Raw genomic sequence first — 19,105 nt, forward strand, 5'->3', positions numbered from 1 at the left:
TTGCATGCACTCTCTCTCCCTCACCCCTGCTGTGCTTGCTTCCCCTTTGTCTTCTGCTATGATTGTAAGTTTCCTGAGGCCTCCCAGCCATCCTTCCTGTATAGCCCACAGAACTGTGAATCAGTTAAACCAATTTTTCATAAATTACCCAGTCTTAGGTAGTTCTTTAGAGCAGTGTGAGAGTGGACTAATATGGCTACAGAAGAGTTAACCACAGAGATGTGGGTTATTAAAAGGAGGGGGATTCCATTCCTTCTATGGCAAGCATGGGAAATGAGCTTCTTTGAGGGTTCCTGGGTTCTCAGGCACTACCAGGAAAGAAACTGAAGATCTCCCTCATTCCCAAGTCTCTGTGAAGTACTATTCTCTCCCTCCATTTCCATTTGCAATTCCTCCTCCTCAAACCTTGGGAGATGCCCCTCCTCTAGTAATTAAGCTCTATAACCTCTATAGGCCAAGTCTCCTGAAAATGAGCTAATTCTCCAAGACATGCAGGCTTGATTGCTCATGTGGAGGGCACAAAGGAAATCTTTTCATCAGTCTCCTAAAGCAGTAACAATCAGACAGAAATGAATATCTTACTAAATTATCCTGCTGCAAACGAATGCTATGGAAAATGTATTGATGACAAGGTACCTTACATCTTTTATTTGGCATTTCATCATGCAAGCTTTGTGAAATTTTTATTTTTCAAAAACTCATCTGTTATTTTCAAATAAGTAAGAAATATATTTTAAAAGCTTTTACTGACTCAACACTTGATATGATATATTCACTGGTCTATAGATTATCATGACACTAAAAATAAACTCCATGCTAGCATTTGATGCAAGAACTGAAACATAATACTCTTAAAAATAGAAATTTGGATGCAGAATATTTTTGAAAAGAAATTTCTAATGTTCAGGAGATGTTCACCCTAGGATAAGTGAACATAATGTTCAAGGCATCAACTTCTTCATAAAGTGAATTAGAGGGAGCTTTTATATCTCCTCATGATGACAACATCCAGAGCTACCAAAATAATCTGCAATGAATGTGTTTAAATCCCTTTGAGCATGATATGGAAAAATTTCAAAAGGAAACACAGGACTCTTGAGTACACATTCAATGTTTTATACTATATAGCAGAGCTTTTCCAATTTTATTGTGAACACAAATCCCCTGGAGATCTTGCTAAAATTCAAAGTCTCATTCAGTAGGACTGGGGTGGGGCCTGAGATTCTACATTTCTAAGAAGCTCCCAGGTGATGCTGATGCTGATGCTGTAGGTTTGCCGTCAGCACTGAGTAGCCAGATTGTAGAGAAAACTTAGTGCCACAGTTACTGTAGTCAATACTGTTGAATTTATCTTTTGCAATGTGAATGTATCTTTTATACCAAAACATATGAGCATATGTTTTCCTCTAGAGGAAATTTGGACCTTAAATTTAATTTTTAGAGAGTCTTCATTTCTGGTGGCCAACTGGCCACTGAGAGGTATAAAAAAGAGAGGGCTAACGAAGGCAGACCAAACGCATACATAGATGACAGCTGCATAACTGGAAACTTCATAGTTGGAAAGTATGTGGCACTCACATAATTCTGGAACCCAGCCAATTGGCCAGCTATGACTTGAGGACCCCTGGTGTACCAGATGATCTTCAGTTTATGCTGGGATTGGTGTATGTGACAAGTTTTGGGCAAGTTGTTTTGAGATACCTGTTGAACACTTAAGAGAGAGGTCCAATAAGCAACACATGGTTCTGGAACTCACTGAAGAGATTTAGACTGCATGTATAGGTTTGGAGTGGGTATGAAATAAAAACAAAAGAGAGTCTAGGCCATATCCTAAATGATACTAACTCATAAAGGATGAAACAGTAGAAGAATAGCCAACAAAGGAGATAGAGATTTAAGAGGAAAATTGGAGAATGAGTGCTCATTTAGGCCAAGTAAGAGAGTGTTGGCATATAGCAAGTGCTAAACAAATTCTTGTTGAAATGAAAAACAAGAACAAGCAAACAGAAAGCAGACTGAACTGGGCTCATGAACACCTTTCACCAAGAATACTGAATTGTCAGCTTTTCCTAAGCTATCTATAGCCTTTCATAGGTTTGTTTCTATCAGATGCTGTCCCCTCTGCCTGGAACACCTTTCAGTCATCTTCCTTCCCGTACCCTCACCTCCCCTCCTCTTCCATTCACTCCCCTTCCCTCCCCTTCCCTTCCCTTTTTTGTTGAGACAGGGTCTCGCTCTGTCACCCAGGCTGGAGTGCAATGCCACAATCTTGGCTCACTGCAAACTCTGCCTCCTGGGTTCAAATGATTCTCATACCTCAGCCTCTTAAGTAGCTAGGACTACAGGCACATGCCACCATGCCTGGCTAATTTTTGTATTTTTAGTAGAGCTGGGGTTTCACCATGTTGGCCAGGTTGGTCTTGAACTCCTGACCTCAAGTGATGCACCCACCTCGGCCTCCCAAAGTGCTGGGATTACAGGTGTGAGTCACCACACCTGGCCCCATTTCTTGGTTCTTGCCGCTGCTCCCCATCGCCTGTTGTGTTTAGATGTGCTCTCTTTGGAACTTGGGAACTTGGCTAGTCCTTTTTGCACTTACCTTCCCCTGTTGACCTGCGTGATTGCATCCAACCTGCCCCAAACTTGTCTCAGACCATTTTTTTGGTACCCAACTGGGCCAGGAGGCCCCCCTCCCCAGAAGGAACTGTAGCAATTGGGGTTGATGAAAACCAAAGGAGGCAGATAATATTTAGCTGATCATAGATGCTAGTATCTCCTATTCACTGTGATACCATATATGGTGATGGCTGCTGATGTCCAAGCTCCAGCCAAGCCATGACTTATGACTCCAAAGGAGTTGCAGATGTGAACAGAAGTGGAAACAGGGAGGAAGCTGAACACCTGTGGGTAAAAAAAGCTACTGAAGAATTAATATCAGATTTAAAAATGGACCCAAAGTAGTGGAGGGCAGAGGTGTTTAAGAAATGAATCCGGGGTCGGACTACCTGGATTTGAATCTTACTCTGTCATTTACAAATTACTTGGTCTTGGGCAAGTTTCTTCTCCAGATTATGATTTAGTCATTCATGAAATGAAGCTAGAGCACTAAGCACAGTTCTTAGCCAATATAACATGTTAAATAAATGTTGGCAAAATGAACATGTACATATGTGTATGCACACACACACGCACACATTAGGTGTGCAGATGGTATATGACACATAACGAGGCTTATAGGGAACAGTAAGCTAGGCTTCTCAAAAATGTTGATAGAATGAAAGGGCTAATCAATTTGTTTAGGGGAAACTTAATGTATTGCCCTTTGGATACTGAGATGATGCCTTCTCAGAGGAACATATCCTTCCATTCTGTAGTATGTAGTGGAATAAAGGACTCTGAGTTGTTCACATCTTTTAATCAACTTTTCCTGTTACCAATGATGGCCATTTATGAAATCAGCTATTTGGTCTTTGGAAATGGAGTGGGTTTTCCCACTGTGTAAATGGAGCTCGAATGAAAACCTTTAACCTCATATGGACCTTCTTCAAACCTACTAAGTTTACCAACTTGGGTAACAGAAAATAAATGAGAATTACCAGTGCTATTAGGTGTTCAGAATCAGTAACTGAATGCTAGTTGGGAGATAATGACTTGAAGACCAAGATTTTGTGAATGTGGATAATCACTAAAAATCCATGAAATTGCCAGCCAGGAAACTTACTTGCACAAACAAATGTTCTTATCAATGTTCTTCTTTATTTGCAAGAGTCAAATCATGTATCATTGGGTGGCAGAATGCCAGTCTAAATTGAATATTTGCCAGCTTAAAGTTTCTGACTTCAATTTGTTAGTTATAATTACTGACTTTTTATTTTATAATGTTCTAGTGCTGACATGCTTGGGGGGAAAATTGAACCCCAGCAGTGATTGCACAGTAAGGAAATCATCAGAAGAGGAAAATTAAATGCTAGGTGATAGTTTGAAGTCAGCAGTGATGGGAATGAGTGGATGGGAGAGTTATATTTTTAAGTAACTTAGCAAATGATGCTAAGAAAGTGCCATGGCATCATTTTGGTTTTTCTATTATAACAAAATGTAATTTATTATTTTTTGGTACTCATGTAAGAAAATCACTTTATAGAAAACTTTCACTATCCTAAGCAGCTCATTTCAAAACTTCCCCTACTTTTTGTTTTAAAGAATATTCAGTGATTTCACCTTGAAATTCCAAACTGCTTGAAAACTTTACCAAAAAGATATCAAAGAAACTTGCAGAAATAGTGAAATAGAATAGAATGAAATCAGGGAATGCAATTCTCCGTGTCTCCCTGGGATGCTGCCTCACTGAGCAGAGTTTCCAGAGGTGGACAGATCCATGTATTTCTCTTTCCTCCTATTGAGAGGTGCAGAAAATGTATGTTACCTTGTAAAGAAACAAAGCAAAGCCAAGCCAAGCTATCTTTTAGGATTAGTTCTAACCTGCTTCTCATATAGCTTGAAGTCCTATCCCAAAACCTTCACTGCCTGAGTACAAAGAAGAGAGTTTCCTCCAACTTTTCAATCACTTATTTTTTACTTTCCTAAGGAAGGAAACAAATATTAGAGCTTATAAGTAATATAAGTATACGTTTTTTTTTTTTTCTGGGCTCTTAAAGTTGCTTCTTAATGTCTTCTGTTTTCATTCATCTGTTTACCTTTCATCTATCCATTCATTTATTTATTCATGCCTTACTCTTACAAGCCTCAGGACTCAGAGATCTGTGAGAATGTAATGCAAGTCCCTGCTGATAAATTATGTAGCATTTTCTTGATAGTCCTGGCATAAGAACCCCAGTTATGCATATAGTATTTGAAAACATTATTTGTAATAAGTATGGGAGATGGTGGTCTATGGTTCAATATTTTTCAGCCTGTGGCAAGTTTCCTAAAATTAAGTACCTGTCAGTAGACTGCCTGTCCTCTTTATTTCTGCAAATTGGGTGGTGTACACATCTGAAGGAGATCTCAAGTGAGAGGCAATCTGTGGCTGGTGTCCAGCGTTCATTCCTTTTTCTTCTTCATTTTTCAATGTGTCAACTTAATGTCACTTCATCAGGGAAGCTTGCCCTGTCCTTTGCTGACCAGGTGAGTGGCCTTGTAACTCTTAGTGGCAGGTACATAGCTTTCACAACAACCATTACAATTGGGGCTAAATGTTTATTTGGTTGATTATTTATTGAATGCTTGCTTTTTCCATTTGACCATATGCTCCATGGGGCTGGGAGGACCATGTGTTGTTTATAGTCCTGTCTCCAGGGCCTGTCACTGTGTCTGGCACATAGTGGGAGCTAATTTGTTGAATGAATTAATAAAAAAGTAACTATTAAAAAACATTTAATTTAACTATTAGGATAAGTGTATGTATTGGTTTAGCCTTTTACATTTCTGTGTAATTTTGCATATGTACTGATTATTATTTTTTAGAATCACAGAGTACTGAAATATATGGAAATTTAAATAAAAGTGTTCAATTTTTTAAAAAGGCAAAATTGAAGATAAGGAGATGCTATAAACCACAGAAACTATAAAATTAGTTGGAATATTAAAGTCCTCTTTTTAATTTTTTAAGTGACAGTGTCTTTCTCTGTCAGCCAGGCTGGAGTACGGTGGTGCAATTATAACTCATTGTCACCTTGAATTCTTGGGCTCAAGTGAACTTGCAGCCTCGGCCTGCCAAGTAGCTGGGGCTACAGGTGCACCACCATGCCTGGATAATTTTTTAATGTTTTCTAGAGATGGAGGTCTCACTATGTTGCCCAGGATGGTCTCAAACTCCTGGCCTCAGGGATCCTACAGCCTCAGCCTCCCAAAAGGCTGGGATTACAGATGAAAGTCACTGGACCCAACCTAAAGTCCCTTTCTTTGAAAGTGAAGGTTTTAAATCCAACTTGCGAGTAAAACTTTTAGGGTAGTTAGGCTTAGAAATCCCCACACTACTAGTAACTTGATGGATTAGAACAATTCTTTCCCTAAGGAGCTGTTGTGCTTCCTCATTGTAAAATGTAATTAGCAGATGTAAAAGAAGGTTTATTAATCTTGTAGGGTATAATTATGGTTGCTTATATGTGAATTATTTCATATTCATGGATTGCTTCTCTTTCATTTTAAATAAACAGGTTAGGAAGTCAAAATGCCATTACCAATTTGATTAAAACCATTACATTTCTTTCTAAAACATGGTATTAGTTATTTTATTTTCCATAAGAAATCCAAACTTCATTGGTCTAATTTTAGGATTGGGATTTTCAATGCCAAATCAGAATGTCTTAGTGTAGATTTTCTGTCAAAAATATTTGAAAGCATCAAATTGTGAAAAAGTCATATAACGTGGAAAACTGAAAATCTGCACAGCTATCCTTAAATTTAGTTCACGTGTCCAGTGAGCAATGATTAATGGTACCTGGGCTAGATAGCTTCTGCTTGGCCTGCCACAACCACTTTCTCTCTTTCGCTGTCTCTTGGCTGCCCTGGAAGGATCCTTTGTGCAGGCAAAGTCAAGTTCTCTTGCTTTCTGGCTTCCAATAGGTTTGGTCAGAGAGAGACTCAGCGAGTGTGTATGAGGGAAAGGTCAGAATGTAATTTCCTTTTGAGGTTGCCAGGGGCTGGCCGTGTCCTTTTAGAGAGGTTACTGCTCCCCTCAAGGTGGCTTCCATTCATGACTCTGTAATTGCTCTCTCTCTTAGAGCTCATGGGTAACAACTGCCATCCTCAACCTCTGACTCCTTCTGGGTTGTGGCTTTCCACTGCCTTCCCTATATGCTGCTCCTGCCTTGAAAATAGTCCCTTTATTTAGTCTCCTTGAGTCATTTGTTTTCTTTGCCTCTATGACTCATACAATACCCTTGAAAAGGCAGTGAGAAAATGTACCCTTTTACAATTCAATGGTCTATTCAAATGAATTATCTGAAATCAACATATGACTTTATAAGTATAATATTTATTTATACTTTCAGGCAGATATAGATACAGAACATACTCTTTATGTTTCGAAGAAAGTGTGTCTCTCATGATTTGCTGCTAAAATTTTAGGTTCACCATTAGTAACAAACCGTCTTTGAATTATTCATCTGGCAGTGAGAATGGATTGATCTTGTCTCTCTTTTCTCTGGTTGACTTTGTTGGTGTGCTCTGGATTTGTGAAGAGGAAGGTTCTGGTGAGGGGTGTGGTATTTATCCTGGCCCATAATGGAATTCAACTCATGACCTTAAACCTATTGTGTTACACTCAGCCGTGTTAACTAACCACAAGCCCCTTTGGTGCAGGCATGTGTGTAAAGCTTTGCTTGGTCTTAGTGAGCTCATGTTGGGGAGACAGATAAAAATATGGTGCAATATAGTGTACTCCTGGCTCTCTCTGACCCCACGATTTCCCATTTCAATAGACTTCCTCTCCTTTGCTTTTGCTAAGCTCCATTGTGCATCAAAAGCCAAAGGCTCACATCCTCCTCTGAATCAACTATGGGAACTCAACTGAGTAAAAAAGGGCAGAGACTGAATTTCCTATTTGACACCAACTTTACAAGCAGGAATCTTATTAACTGTCCACTATGTGGACAGAATTATTCTGAGCCAGTCCTGATTTGGGGAAGGAATACTACTACTTCATGTTTTTAGATGCAAACTTGGGACAATCATCCATGTCCTTTTTTGTTTCACTCTCTGGCTTTATATTTCCTTTCTTCTTTTCCCTCTCCTTAGCCTGTTTTCATGAAGGTGGGAGGAGCATGAAAGCTCAGGGCAATGTTGGGAGAGTTGGGCCAGTGCTGGACATTGACTTCTAGCCCTAACTCCTCATTTATATCTAATTTCTGATTATATACTGATGTTTTGCCACAAGCAACTAGTAGTTTTAATACTAAAGAGCAGTCAAGTATAAAAAGACAAAGTTAATGGCTATAATAATTATGCTTTTTCTGACCTGGGTTTTGCAGCAAAAACAAATCTACCCTGAGGCCAGGTGGCAGGAAGCTATCATCCTGATGGCCACTGTTGCTAACCACCATCACTGGAAAAGTGCTCAGGCAAGCACTACCCCCTAAGGGAAGAATGCAGCTTCAAGCTGATCTTTCACTGGAAAAAACCAATGATGTTATTGAGTAGCACAAATAACCCACCCCGCAAACCTTCTCCACCAATTAAGTTCCACAATCAATGGACAAGGTTGTTTGCAGAGAACAAAAACCTTTTCTTGGCACAGGGGGAAAACCAGAAAAAAAAAAAAAAAAAAAAAAACCTTTTTGGTGGCGAAAATATATGTGATTCAGGTCTTAAATTGTCTTCTGTTTGCAAACCTGTACTCAGATGTGTGCAAGTTTCTTGCAGAAAGATTGAAATTTCCTAGAATCGGGAGGGGCTTCCTCTAAGCTGTTCTTTAGGTGGCTTTTTGCTAGCCTTGTCAGGGATGTCTTGGCTTCCTTGGGATCTTTAGCAAACTAGTAACTGTGGTGAACAGATGCAAAACTTATGGCATTCTGAATAGACAAGGGAAGTTTCAAGCTTATTGCAATATTTTGATGTACAAGCAGTGGGAAACCTTAAGGCAGCTGAAGTTGTAACTTCCTTGGGCCACAAAAAGAGTATTTCTGGTATCTAAAAGTCTCTGAGCCCCTTGGAGCCTCAGAAATCCTTTATTTCATCAGTCAGTCATGTACAGTAAGGCTCAGTGAAGGCAATGTGGAGAGACACAGTTGGTTTGGGGGAGATGTAAGCACTTTTTTCCCTGTCTAGAATATCCGTCTTACAGATAAAGATAAGCAAGAAGGGGTAAATGATTAAATAATCTATGATGTTGGCCTTTGATTAGAAATGTAATTTTTGTTCTTCTTTAATGACACACTGAAGTCCATGGACTGTCAATGTGTTTGCCAAGATTGTTATGAAGTTTTCATGGCCATTTTTTGGCATTTCGAAAAGCAAAATGGCAGTTTTACACTTCCCTACGAGGAGACTGCACAGACTACAACTGAAGCGGCACTTCAGTGATTTGAACTGGAATTCTATCACTTCAGCTTGGAAAAAAAAAAAAACAACACGTATCTTGTGCTGATCAGAAGTTTTGCAGCTTAACAGATCTTTGATTTAAAAAGAATATGGGAAATGGGTGATCTTTTAACTTAAAGAGTTTTGTAGTAAAATCTTTCCGAGTTAGGATACATGGAAGAAAACAATAAAAGGAGTTCTTGATTTATGGATGGATGGGTTCATTTTGCTTTCAATGAATATTTATTGAACACCTACTATCTCCTAGGAGCTCATCTTACATCTGTAAACAATGCAGAAAATAACCCTGTGGAGTCTACATGTTAGTAGGGGAAACAGAATACACACATTAATGCAGGTTGTGAAAGAGGAAGGAAATAAGTAGTGTGATGAGATCATAATGGAAGGTAAAGAGACAACACTACATGAGGTGGTCAGGGAAGGTCTGTTGAGCTGAGGCTGAAAGATGAGAAAGGCCAGGAAGGACTTGCTTGGGAAAATGTATGTGGTGATATGTGTGAGTGCTGGAGGTGAAACAAAAAGGAAGCCAGTGGGGTTGGATCAGGTGAGTAAGAGGGATAGGTGGTCAGTTGCCAGTTCAAAGGATCTTGTGACAAGAGGTTTGGGCTGTATTCTAAGGACGATGGGGAAATGATTGAAGGACCCTAAGCAAGATTATTCTAAGATCTATTTTTTTTTTTTTGAGATGGAGTTTCGCTCTTGTTGCCCAGGCTGGATTGCAATGGTGTGATTTCGGCTCACTGCAACCTCTGCCTCTTGGGTTCAAGCGATTCTCCTGTCTCAGCCTCCTGAGTAGCTGGGATTACAGGCACCCACCACTACGCCTGGCTAATTTTTGGTATTTTTAGTAGAGACGGGGTTTCTCCATGTTGATTAGGCTGGTCTCGAACTCCTGACCTCAGGTGATCTGCCCATCTCAGCCTCCCAAAGTGCTGGGATTACAGGCATGAGTCACTGCACCCAGCTTCTAAGATCTATTTTTGTAAAATATCAGTTTTCTTGCTGGTGTAGCGTAGATTTGAGACGGGCATGAATGGAAGCAGGAAGAAGAGTCAAGTGGCTTTAGAAATCCAGATATCACAGTGGCTTGGACTAGGGTGTGACTTTTTGCTCCACCATTGCTAGGTCGTAGCCCAAGATAGCTAATGGAGCTCCGTGCATTATGTCCAAAGTCTTGCCAGCAAGAAAGAGGGAGGAGCATGAAAAAGGCATGCCTTTTCCCTTTAAGGATCCTTTTCAGAAGCTTCACTTACCATTGCAAGGAAGGCTAGGAAATGTAGTCCTGTTCTGGGTGGCTAGGTAAAAATTGGAGGTTTCATCTAGAAGGAGAACAGACACTAGAAGACAATAATCTCTGCTAATTTCTATTAATAATATATGTAAATAAATTTCTTTTGAAATGTAATTTTAATCTCCTTGAGCTCTAAGTCAAATTTTTGGAATTTCTTAGAGTTTGCAAGTCCAATATTCATAGAATAGCTGGTTAAATGAAGATCAAGTAATTAGCTTTATTAACAGCTGGGCAAGCACTAAATAACTCCCCAGGCACATGACTCTCTGTTAAAAGCTGCACTGGAGATAATTCAGCTTGAACCTGTGCCTCCTACTCTTGCACCGTATCTCAACCTTGGGACCCACTGCTGCCTGCACAGAAGACTTAAAGTTCACTTGCAATGAGTAGCATGGACTTCAAGTATTTCTCAAATGTCTGGTTGCCAGTGGAATATGGAGAGAAGAGGGTGGGCTTCCTTTCCAAGAATTGAGGCCCTGCATGGTCTCTTGACATTGTAGAGAAAAGAAGCCTGAGATGTACGTGGGTCAGAGAATAAAAGGAGAGCCTGCTGTCCCCTTTTGCCCAATAAACGTAGAACTCTGGCTTCAGTTTCTTTCCCCCTCCATGTTGGGGAAAGTCAGTAAAGGAATGGAGAGTGAGAGACGAAATGTTTGTTCTGGAGCTTCCAAAGAGGGTGGGGTTGGGGGGGTAGGAATCTCCTCTTCTGTGGGCCGAAGTGAGAATGTAGTGAGAGAAGAAAAAGGGTTTTTCCTAACCAAAATAATTATTAGAAAAGTGGAATCTCAAACAGTTTTTTTTTTAAAAAAAAGAGGATGATGAGTGTCCTGAGTTGTATAATTAATTGACTCAAATATGCTTTATTTGAGTAATAGAAATATGGCCTTATTTAAGCACATATGATATTTTTATGAAGCCTCAGCACGAAGAAAATAAGCAATGAAGAAAACCAAAATGACAGATGTTTTCAAATATGCAATAGGATGCCTTAGGGAAATGAAGGAGAATGCCACCTAAGGACAGTGGTAGAGAAGGCTGGAAGGGCAGGTGACTGGAGAAGGGCTAAGAGGTTAAGGTAGGGCTGAGGTTTGGGAGCCACAGCAGTGTTGTCTTCTACAGAGATTTGTCATAGGGGAGTGTTCCTCAGGCTTCTGGCACACTCAGAGGTAATGGAAGAGCAGTTCACAAAAAGACTATTTTAAGTATGGGCACAGTTAGAAAAAACAAGGGATGATGAAGTGCTCAGGAGCCAACAACAGTGGGGAGACCCTACAGGAGCAATGGTACAGAGTAGTCACTGGAATCTGGCGAAAGCTTTAGCTGTCGGTGAGGGGTTAGGTGGAGAATCACTGAGTCAGTGGAAGAAGAAGCTGGGGGATAAATACTCTAACTTCTTTCTGTCTCCCCTCGCCCTCCCAAGTTCTGCTGGTGCCTCCAGGACAAACTCAGCTAGACGCCAGAGGTAAGGAATCCCAGTCAGTATGGTCATAGAGAGCAGCCTCCTAGGGTCTTTGGCGGGATAGCGAAGGATCAGGAAGGTCAAATGGAGAATAGCCTGCACAATATTTTGGTGGAATGCAAGAGAGGAAGTGTTGGGGAAGAAGCTGTATTAAATTTCCTGCAGCAGTTTAATAAATTAATTGCCCTCAAACATTCATTGAGCAATTGCTCTGCCTGGTGTTGGGGATACCAAATGAACAGAGACCCTGCTTGGTCTTGAGAGGATCATAAGCCAGCAGAGTCGTGATTCTAACGTTAGATGGTGGAGACTTTGGAAGACAGGAATAGCAAAAGACAGCTCTGCCTGATGGAGTCAGTGAAACTCTCCCCAGAAGGAGATGACTTTTGAGCTGGATATTGAGTTTGTATAGAGGATCATTAGGTAGAGGAGAGTATTAAATCTCCCTGGTATGGGGAAGGGTGCAGATGCTGTGAGAATATGGGGAGAAGGTACAGGTCAGGGGAGGAAGATGAGACAGAATCTGATGATCTTTGCGAACCAGACCAAAGAGTTTGGATTTTATCATTTACATTGGCAATGGGAGTTAACAGAGGCTTATAAAAGACATTGCTTTTTTTAAAGGATGGGGGAACTGATAATGGGTGCTTTTCCTAGCAACTTCTTTTCTTGGTATGCTTTCCTTCTTTTTCCTCTCATTTTTTTTTCTTCACTTCTCTTCACCATTCACCATATTTTTTTCCATTGTTGTGTTTCTGGTAGATGAAACCTCCAAGGTTAAGGGGGTAGTTACAGTGGATTTGATGTAGGGAAAAGAAAAGGAAACATTCCAGGTCTTTAAAAAATTTCTACTTCAGTTGCCAGTAGGGGTTCAATTTGCAGATGGTAGAAATACTGAGGATGCTGGCACAGAAATTAAAATGCTTAATAAACCAATGCTTAGTGGTCTGCCACAACAAAATAAAAATGAGATGTGACACATGAAAACTTGAAAACTTGTCTTGAAATACTATTCATATACCCTGATGTGTATTATTGTAGACTGAAAAAATAAAAATACAAGCACATACTCTCACATTACTTTCCCACACATTGATCTGCAAAGAGAAAACTGTTCAAGACTTTGGGGAGAAAGTCCATTACTGAATCTAACAACCATCTTCTATCTGCGCTTTTATTTTATATACCCTTTACACCTGTTTAATTAATCCTAAACATGAGGCTGACTGCTAATTAAACAGCCTGGAAGTGACTGACTGAAGGTAGTAATTTGAGATAATTAGTTTTGGTTTCAAACACTCAATTTTCACACTTTCTGCTCGTTTTTAGAAAGGGTGGCTCATTATTATAGGCAGGGTGGGAGTTGCGTAAGTCATTTTACTGCTGGACTCTTAGTAGCTCAGGAAGTGGGAGTATCGGTATCCAAATAGGACAAAGAAATGGTATAGTGCTATAGAATTTGCTATAGAATGCTCCCCTATTCCCTTCCCCCCACACAACCCATACTTGCACATACACAGAATTTATTCTAAAGTGAAAGTCAGATGGCTAACTTACTTTCATTAGAATATAGGAATGCACATGCTTTTGATATTTGGGAAATTTTTACCTAGTAAGACTTAGATCTCACTAAGTTATCTACGGTTTCCTTCCTAGATCCTCTGAAAACAAACAAGAAAAGGTGAAAAAGGGCAAGATTTGGTGTGTGGTTTGAGATTTGGAGGGGTGTCCTTGAGAGTAGTTATGTACTATGGAGGCACAAAATCTAACCAGGAGAGGCTGGGTACGGTGGCTCATGCCTGTAATCCCAGCACTTTGGGAGGCCGAGGCGGGTGGATCACGAGATCGGAGATCGAGACCATCCTGGCTAACATAGTGAAACTCCGTCTCTACTAAAAATACAAAAAATTAGCTGGGTGTGGTGGCGGGCGCCTGCAGTCCCAGCTACTTGGAAGGCTGAGGCAGGAGAATGGCGTGAACCTGGGAGGCGGAGCTTGCGGTGAGCCGAGATTGCGCCACTGCACTCCAGTCTGGGTGACAGAGCAAGGCTCCTTCACAAAAAAAAAAAAAAAAAAAAAATCTCTAACCAGGGGAAAAATTTGTCAAGATAAGGCCAGTATATCTGGCAGAGAAGGCAAAGGGCAAGATGAGATGGGTCAGATGTTTTTCACGGTCCCACAGTGTTAACAAGTAAGTTAACACGGTCCCCACTAGGAGAACAGAACCAGAAAGAATTTGGGGTTAAATGGGCCACGCTATTCTGGTTACTCACTGTTATGGCTAATGTAGGTGGATCCAAGTTACACGGAAGCCGAATGAATAGTCAGCACCCTGGACAGCTCCAAGCACATTGCTCTGCTGCTGCTCCCGGGGTGACTTTTATATTTCAGGGACTTCACTGTCATTTCACTGGCCACTAGTATGGAATAGGACTCTCTAGACTTAGGAAGGTTATTTAGATGTTGAGAGCTTTACAACTATATCAAGGGTGGAGTTGAAACGTCTATATAGATTGGGAATCATTTGTCTAGACTGTGGTGGGGACTATTGGATCCCAGAGTGTGCAGCCCTGTGGGGAAAGATGGAACTGCAACCTCTGACATCCTGTGAGCACTGATGTTAGCTGCAGCAAGTGATGTAGCACACTGTTAATTTTTTTATGTACAAGTCAAACCTGCATCTTCAACCAAGCTACCTGAATTAGGGTGTCTTGGAGTCATTTTGACCTCTGAACTTTCACTCATACCACGGCATGGCGGCAGAGGGGTTACTAGACACAACCACATAGCCCACTCTCCTACATTATTGAGAAATGACATAAGATTCCTCGTTTTGAAAAATTTCTGGCAATTCACCCCGTTAAAAGAAAAATAGTCTCTTCTTCTAAAGAATTTATGGTCTGGATTCCCTTTTCTGTGATGTTTTGGATGGGGTTAGAAAGATTTTTCTATAAGAGGATATGCGGTTGCTGGCAATTCTCAAATCTTTTTGTGGCACTCTGATTATATCAATAAACAGTCAATAGACTTGTAAAACTATATATTTAAAATAATTTACTAAAAATGTAGTCTTAAGACTGAAATGGCATCAAGAGTAAAAAAATCTCATATTAAATTCCCTGTTAGTTATTGTATAGCATTCATGTCCTATAAAGCCAAAGCCAGTTTCAGAGGTGACCTTTTCTGATGCATATACCTTCGTTTTTCTCTCGTTTCTGCACCAGAGCTTATCATGTACAGACTAAAAAAGCAACATCAACAAAAAGCACAAATGTTTTGCTTTGGCTCCAGAAACAATGGAAACTAAAGCAAACTGAAATTCTTTCTCACTGTTTAGAAATATTGTGCATTGAGAGAAAGTAAGCCTATGGATCATTCAAAAATACTTTCTAATTAAATTGGTAGTCATAAAACTGTATTTTGCCTTCAGGCTGATACGTCTAGGTTTCTGGTATAGCCTTGGCTGTTTAGCTCGTATGACAATCCATCATTCTTCAGGATTCTTCTTGGGTTGAAATGACCCATCATTTGTTTTGCAGATACCTCAAATCAGCTATGCATCCACAGCCCCAGAGCTAAGTGATAACACCAGGTATGACTTTTTCTCTCGAGTGGTCCCGCCTGACTCCTACCAAGCCCAAGCCATGGTGGACATCGTGACAGCACTGGGATGGAATTATGTGTCGACACTGGCTTCTGAGGGGAACTATGGTGAGAGCGGTGTGGAGGCCTTCACTCAGATCTCAAGGGAGATTGGTAAGCATATATTTATCAGATGATTGTATTTGGAGGTGACAGGTTGCTGATGCTTGAGCATCTCCAAGTGCTCTCTTATCTGTAGGGAATAATTAGAACTCCTACAAATGCATGAACTAGGCTGTCCACTCTAGAGGGAAGCTGGGTTTATTATAAATGATTTTGTTGTTCATAGGCCTATCAAGGTGACATTTTGGTGCTAATTTAGGAAGTAGGGCTCCTGACTCAAGTGAACATTTTTTAAAGTTGTCTGTTTTGACAAGGGAGTTTGCTGGCACATTAGAGGCACTGTAAATTTGAATAAATGACATAGTATTTGATTGTTCTAGATGGAAGTTTACATTAGCAAGTCATTAAATTAAAAAAAAAAGTCAGTGGAATTTAACATCCAACACTAGAGGGATTAAGCCTAGTAATCATCTTAAAACAATGCTGAAGTAGCCCCCAAGGCTATACTTAAGCAATATTCTTATTGTCATGTTTGACTTTTTGCATTTTTATTCTTAACGAAAACTCTGAAGCTTAGGGTGTGGTGAAGGGCAAGATGTAAAAACTTGTTTACAACAAGGTACTGCTGACCTCCATCCTGGGCTTTTTTTCAAAGTGCTTATTCAAGTGTCTAGGCATTTCACCATCTTGTATATGTACCAATGAGGTTATAAATCCATTCTACTACTTTGAAAACACAGAGCAAAACAGAGGAACAACTTAGAGCACAGATCTTAACTGCTGATTTGTCAACAACGTATCTTTGTGAATGAAATATGTTATTGTTACTTAAGTACTATTATTCTTATTAAGAATGAATGAATTTTTCTATAAGAGTAATAATATTTTGTGGAAAGATTAAAGTGTCCATTGATTGTTTTTCAGTAATTTTGAGCCTGTAGAAAGATATTATGTTGATAAATTTATTGTTTTTCTTAGAGGCCTCGACTCAGAAAAAGATCATGGGAGTGATTTGGGCTTAACCATAATTACCAAGGACAAAAAGTCTGATGTTATTGAAATAGGATTTTCACTTCAGAGAGTTGCAGATGACTGCAAGCTTTTCTGTACATAGTAGGGTATAGAAAATTATAATACACAATATTTAGTATCTTTAACATTTGTTCTACATTTGTGCTATTGCAGAAAATGTATAAAAGGCCTGGTCTTATTGGACAGATTGGGCTAATTGATTTAATTAGACAACTGTTCACACCTGCTGTAAGTGTGCATGATGCCATAATCTTTGCTCTCTGGGAATTTATATCATTATTGCTATAAAACGGATTCAAAACATTCAATTGATCTTTAAATTATGACAAATTATATTATCTTCTTGGATAAAAATCTAAAGTTCATCTTTAGAGGAAATGCCCACTCAAATGAAAACAATAGCTTCTGGAAATAGCATTAATGTATTATTTAAGCAACTGATGTCAGTTCTTACCAGAGTGATAATTCAACAAGAGAAGGAAACTAATAAAGTATGTATTGAAATAAGTTTTCTGCAGTGATCCTGGACATTCTGCAACTTGAGGACACATTTTGTGTGCATGAGATAGATTACTATAAAAAATTCAAAACAGGACATAATCTGCCAATTGTTGCAGAATCTGACAAAATGCATTGTTCTAAAAGTTAAGTGAAACCACAACTTTATTCTTTTGACTAAAATAAGAAATACTTAGTTTTTATTTTTTTAGGGAGCATTGCTATGCTTTGGTAATACTGTCACATAAAAGGATTTAGATGGTGCCATTCATTATTCCTGTTTCTATCATAGTCATTAGCATGGGAGAAAATAATTTTGGTGCCTTGTATATGCTCTTGATTAGAGCAACACATTCCTTCTGTGTTGATCTTTTCAGTATTCTGTGACTTGATTGGTTGTCCATTCTATTTCAGTTCTTACTTATCTGGGGAATGGAGGAGGGATGGATTGTCAATTAATATGCAGAATACTGAAAAGGCCAAATTAGTACCACACTGGAGTATGCCATGGAATATATTAAATATCAAAATCATCCCTCATTTTAATGACAAAGATTTTTATCTAGAACAAAAATAGCTGAAAATTAAACCTTTTATATGACAATGATATTAATGGGAATGGCAAATGGTAGCAACTTAACCCATTCTGAAATTATCTGATGTCTCTAATGAAAATTCATTAGTTCTAAAACATTTGCAGCTCTTACTACAACACTGATGACATCTGTCACCATGTTAGTAGTGTGTTTTTAAAAAAACCTCAGTAGCTTGACTGAAGGAGATGTATACATTAATTTATTTTGGAGTGTCTGCCCATTAATAAAATTGTATATTTCCCCAACTCATAATGTTCTCTGTACAACATCGATTGCTAAGAAATTTCAGTGTAAATTGAGGCTTCCTCTGTCTTACCTCTGATTAACTCAAGCAGATCATAATGGAGTGATGGCGAAATGAAAATCAGTTTAGTGATAAATTGCTTCTATGGTTTGATTAGAATGGTTTTCATTTTAACAAAATCAGACTTGGGGAAGTCTCCTTTGTTAATCTGGGAGAATGAAGTTTATGAGTGTATGATGGTCATGATCAGACCTCAGTGATGGCTCTTCCCTAGTTGAGATCTTTCTGAAGGGGAGAGGGCCAGGAGACACTTGATAAAGACAAATAGCCCCTTGATATCCCAGTTGTTGTAGTGTCATCCCAAGGCATCTCTTGACTATAGGATTATTGCTGGAGAAGGGAAAAAAACCTATTTGGTATCAGCAAATAGCACAGTTTTACTGACTGGAGCATAGTTTGTATAGTGAAATATGGGAGACAAAATTGGAAGGCTTGACATAGACACATGATTATTTCAAATCATAGGTTGTTTATTTTATCCTTAGTTTTCTAGACAATGGAGGTGTGCTAGGCCATTCTGCATTGCTATGAAGAAATCCCTGAAAGTGTGTAATTTATGAGAAAAGAGGTTTAATTGGCTCATGGTTCTGTGGGCTGTACAGGAAGCAGAGTGGCATTCACTTCTGAGGAGGCTTCAGGAGGCTTACAATCATGGCAGAAGGTGAAGCAGGAGCAAAGGAAGGAGGTGCAGCACACTTTTAAATGACCAAATTTTGTGAGAACTCACTATCTTGAAGATAGCACCAGGTAACGAGAGATCTGCCCCATGACCCAAACACCTTCCACCAGGCCCTGCCTCCATCACTGGGGATCACATTTCGACGTGAGATTTGGGTGGGGATAAATATCCAAACTATATCATTCCACCCTGGCTCCTCTCAAATCTCATGCTCTTTTCACATTGCAAAATACAATTATGCCTTCCCAATAGTCCCCCCAAATGTCAACTCATTGTAGCATTAACTCAAAAGTCCAGGCTGTGTGTGATGGCTCATGCCTGTAATCCCAGCACTTTGGGAGGCTGAGGTGGAGTTTGAGACCAGCCTGGCCAACATGGTGAAACCCAGTCTCTACTAAAAATTAGCCAGGCATAGAGGCATGTACCTGCTGTCCCAGCTACTTGGGAGGTTGAGGCAGAAGAATTGCTTGAACCTGGGAGGTGGAGGTTGCAGTGAGCTGACA

At 39.7% G+C, this 19,105-nt stretch overlaps 1 protein-coding gene across 10 annotated transcripts in view; it reads left to right on the forward strand.

Moving 5' to 3' along the window:
- GRM8 (glutamate metabotropic receptor 8) overlaps positions 1–19,105 on the forward strand; it is an 824,703-nt gene that overhangs the window by 135,059 nt on the left and 670,539 nt on the right. For 9 of the 10 annotated variants that reach the window (XM_017956170.2, XM_017956173.2, XM_031664855.1 and 6 more), the window contains one exon: positions 15,328–15,544. In XM_017956170.2, coding sequence (XP_017811659.1) covers positions 15,328–15,544 — 217 coding nt within the window. Of the gene's footprint in view, positions 1–8,273; positions 9,584–15,327; positions 15,545–19,105 lie in introns of those variants that run through there. The other variant, XM_017956175.3, reaches the window with a different exon arrangement.

Source organism: Papio anubis, chromosome 4, assembly GCF_008728515.1.
Source record: "Papio anubis isolate 15944 chromosome 4, Panubis1.0, whole genome shotgun sequence".
In the NCBI taxonomy this organism is placed as follows: Eukaryota; Metazoa; Chordata; class Mammalia; order Primates; family Cercopithecidae; genus Papio; species Papio anubis.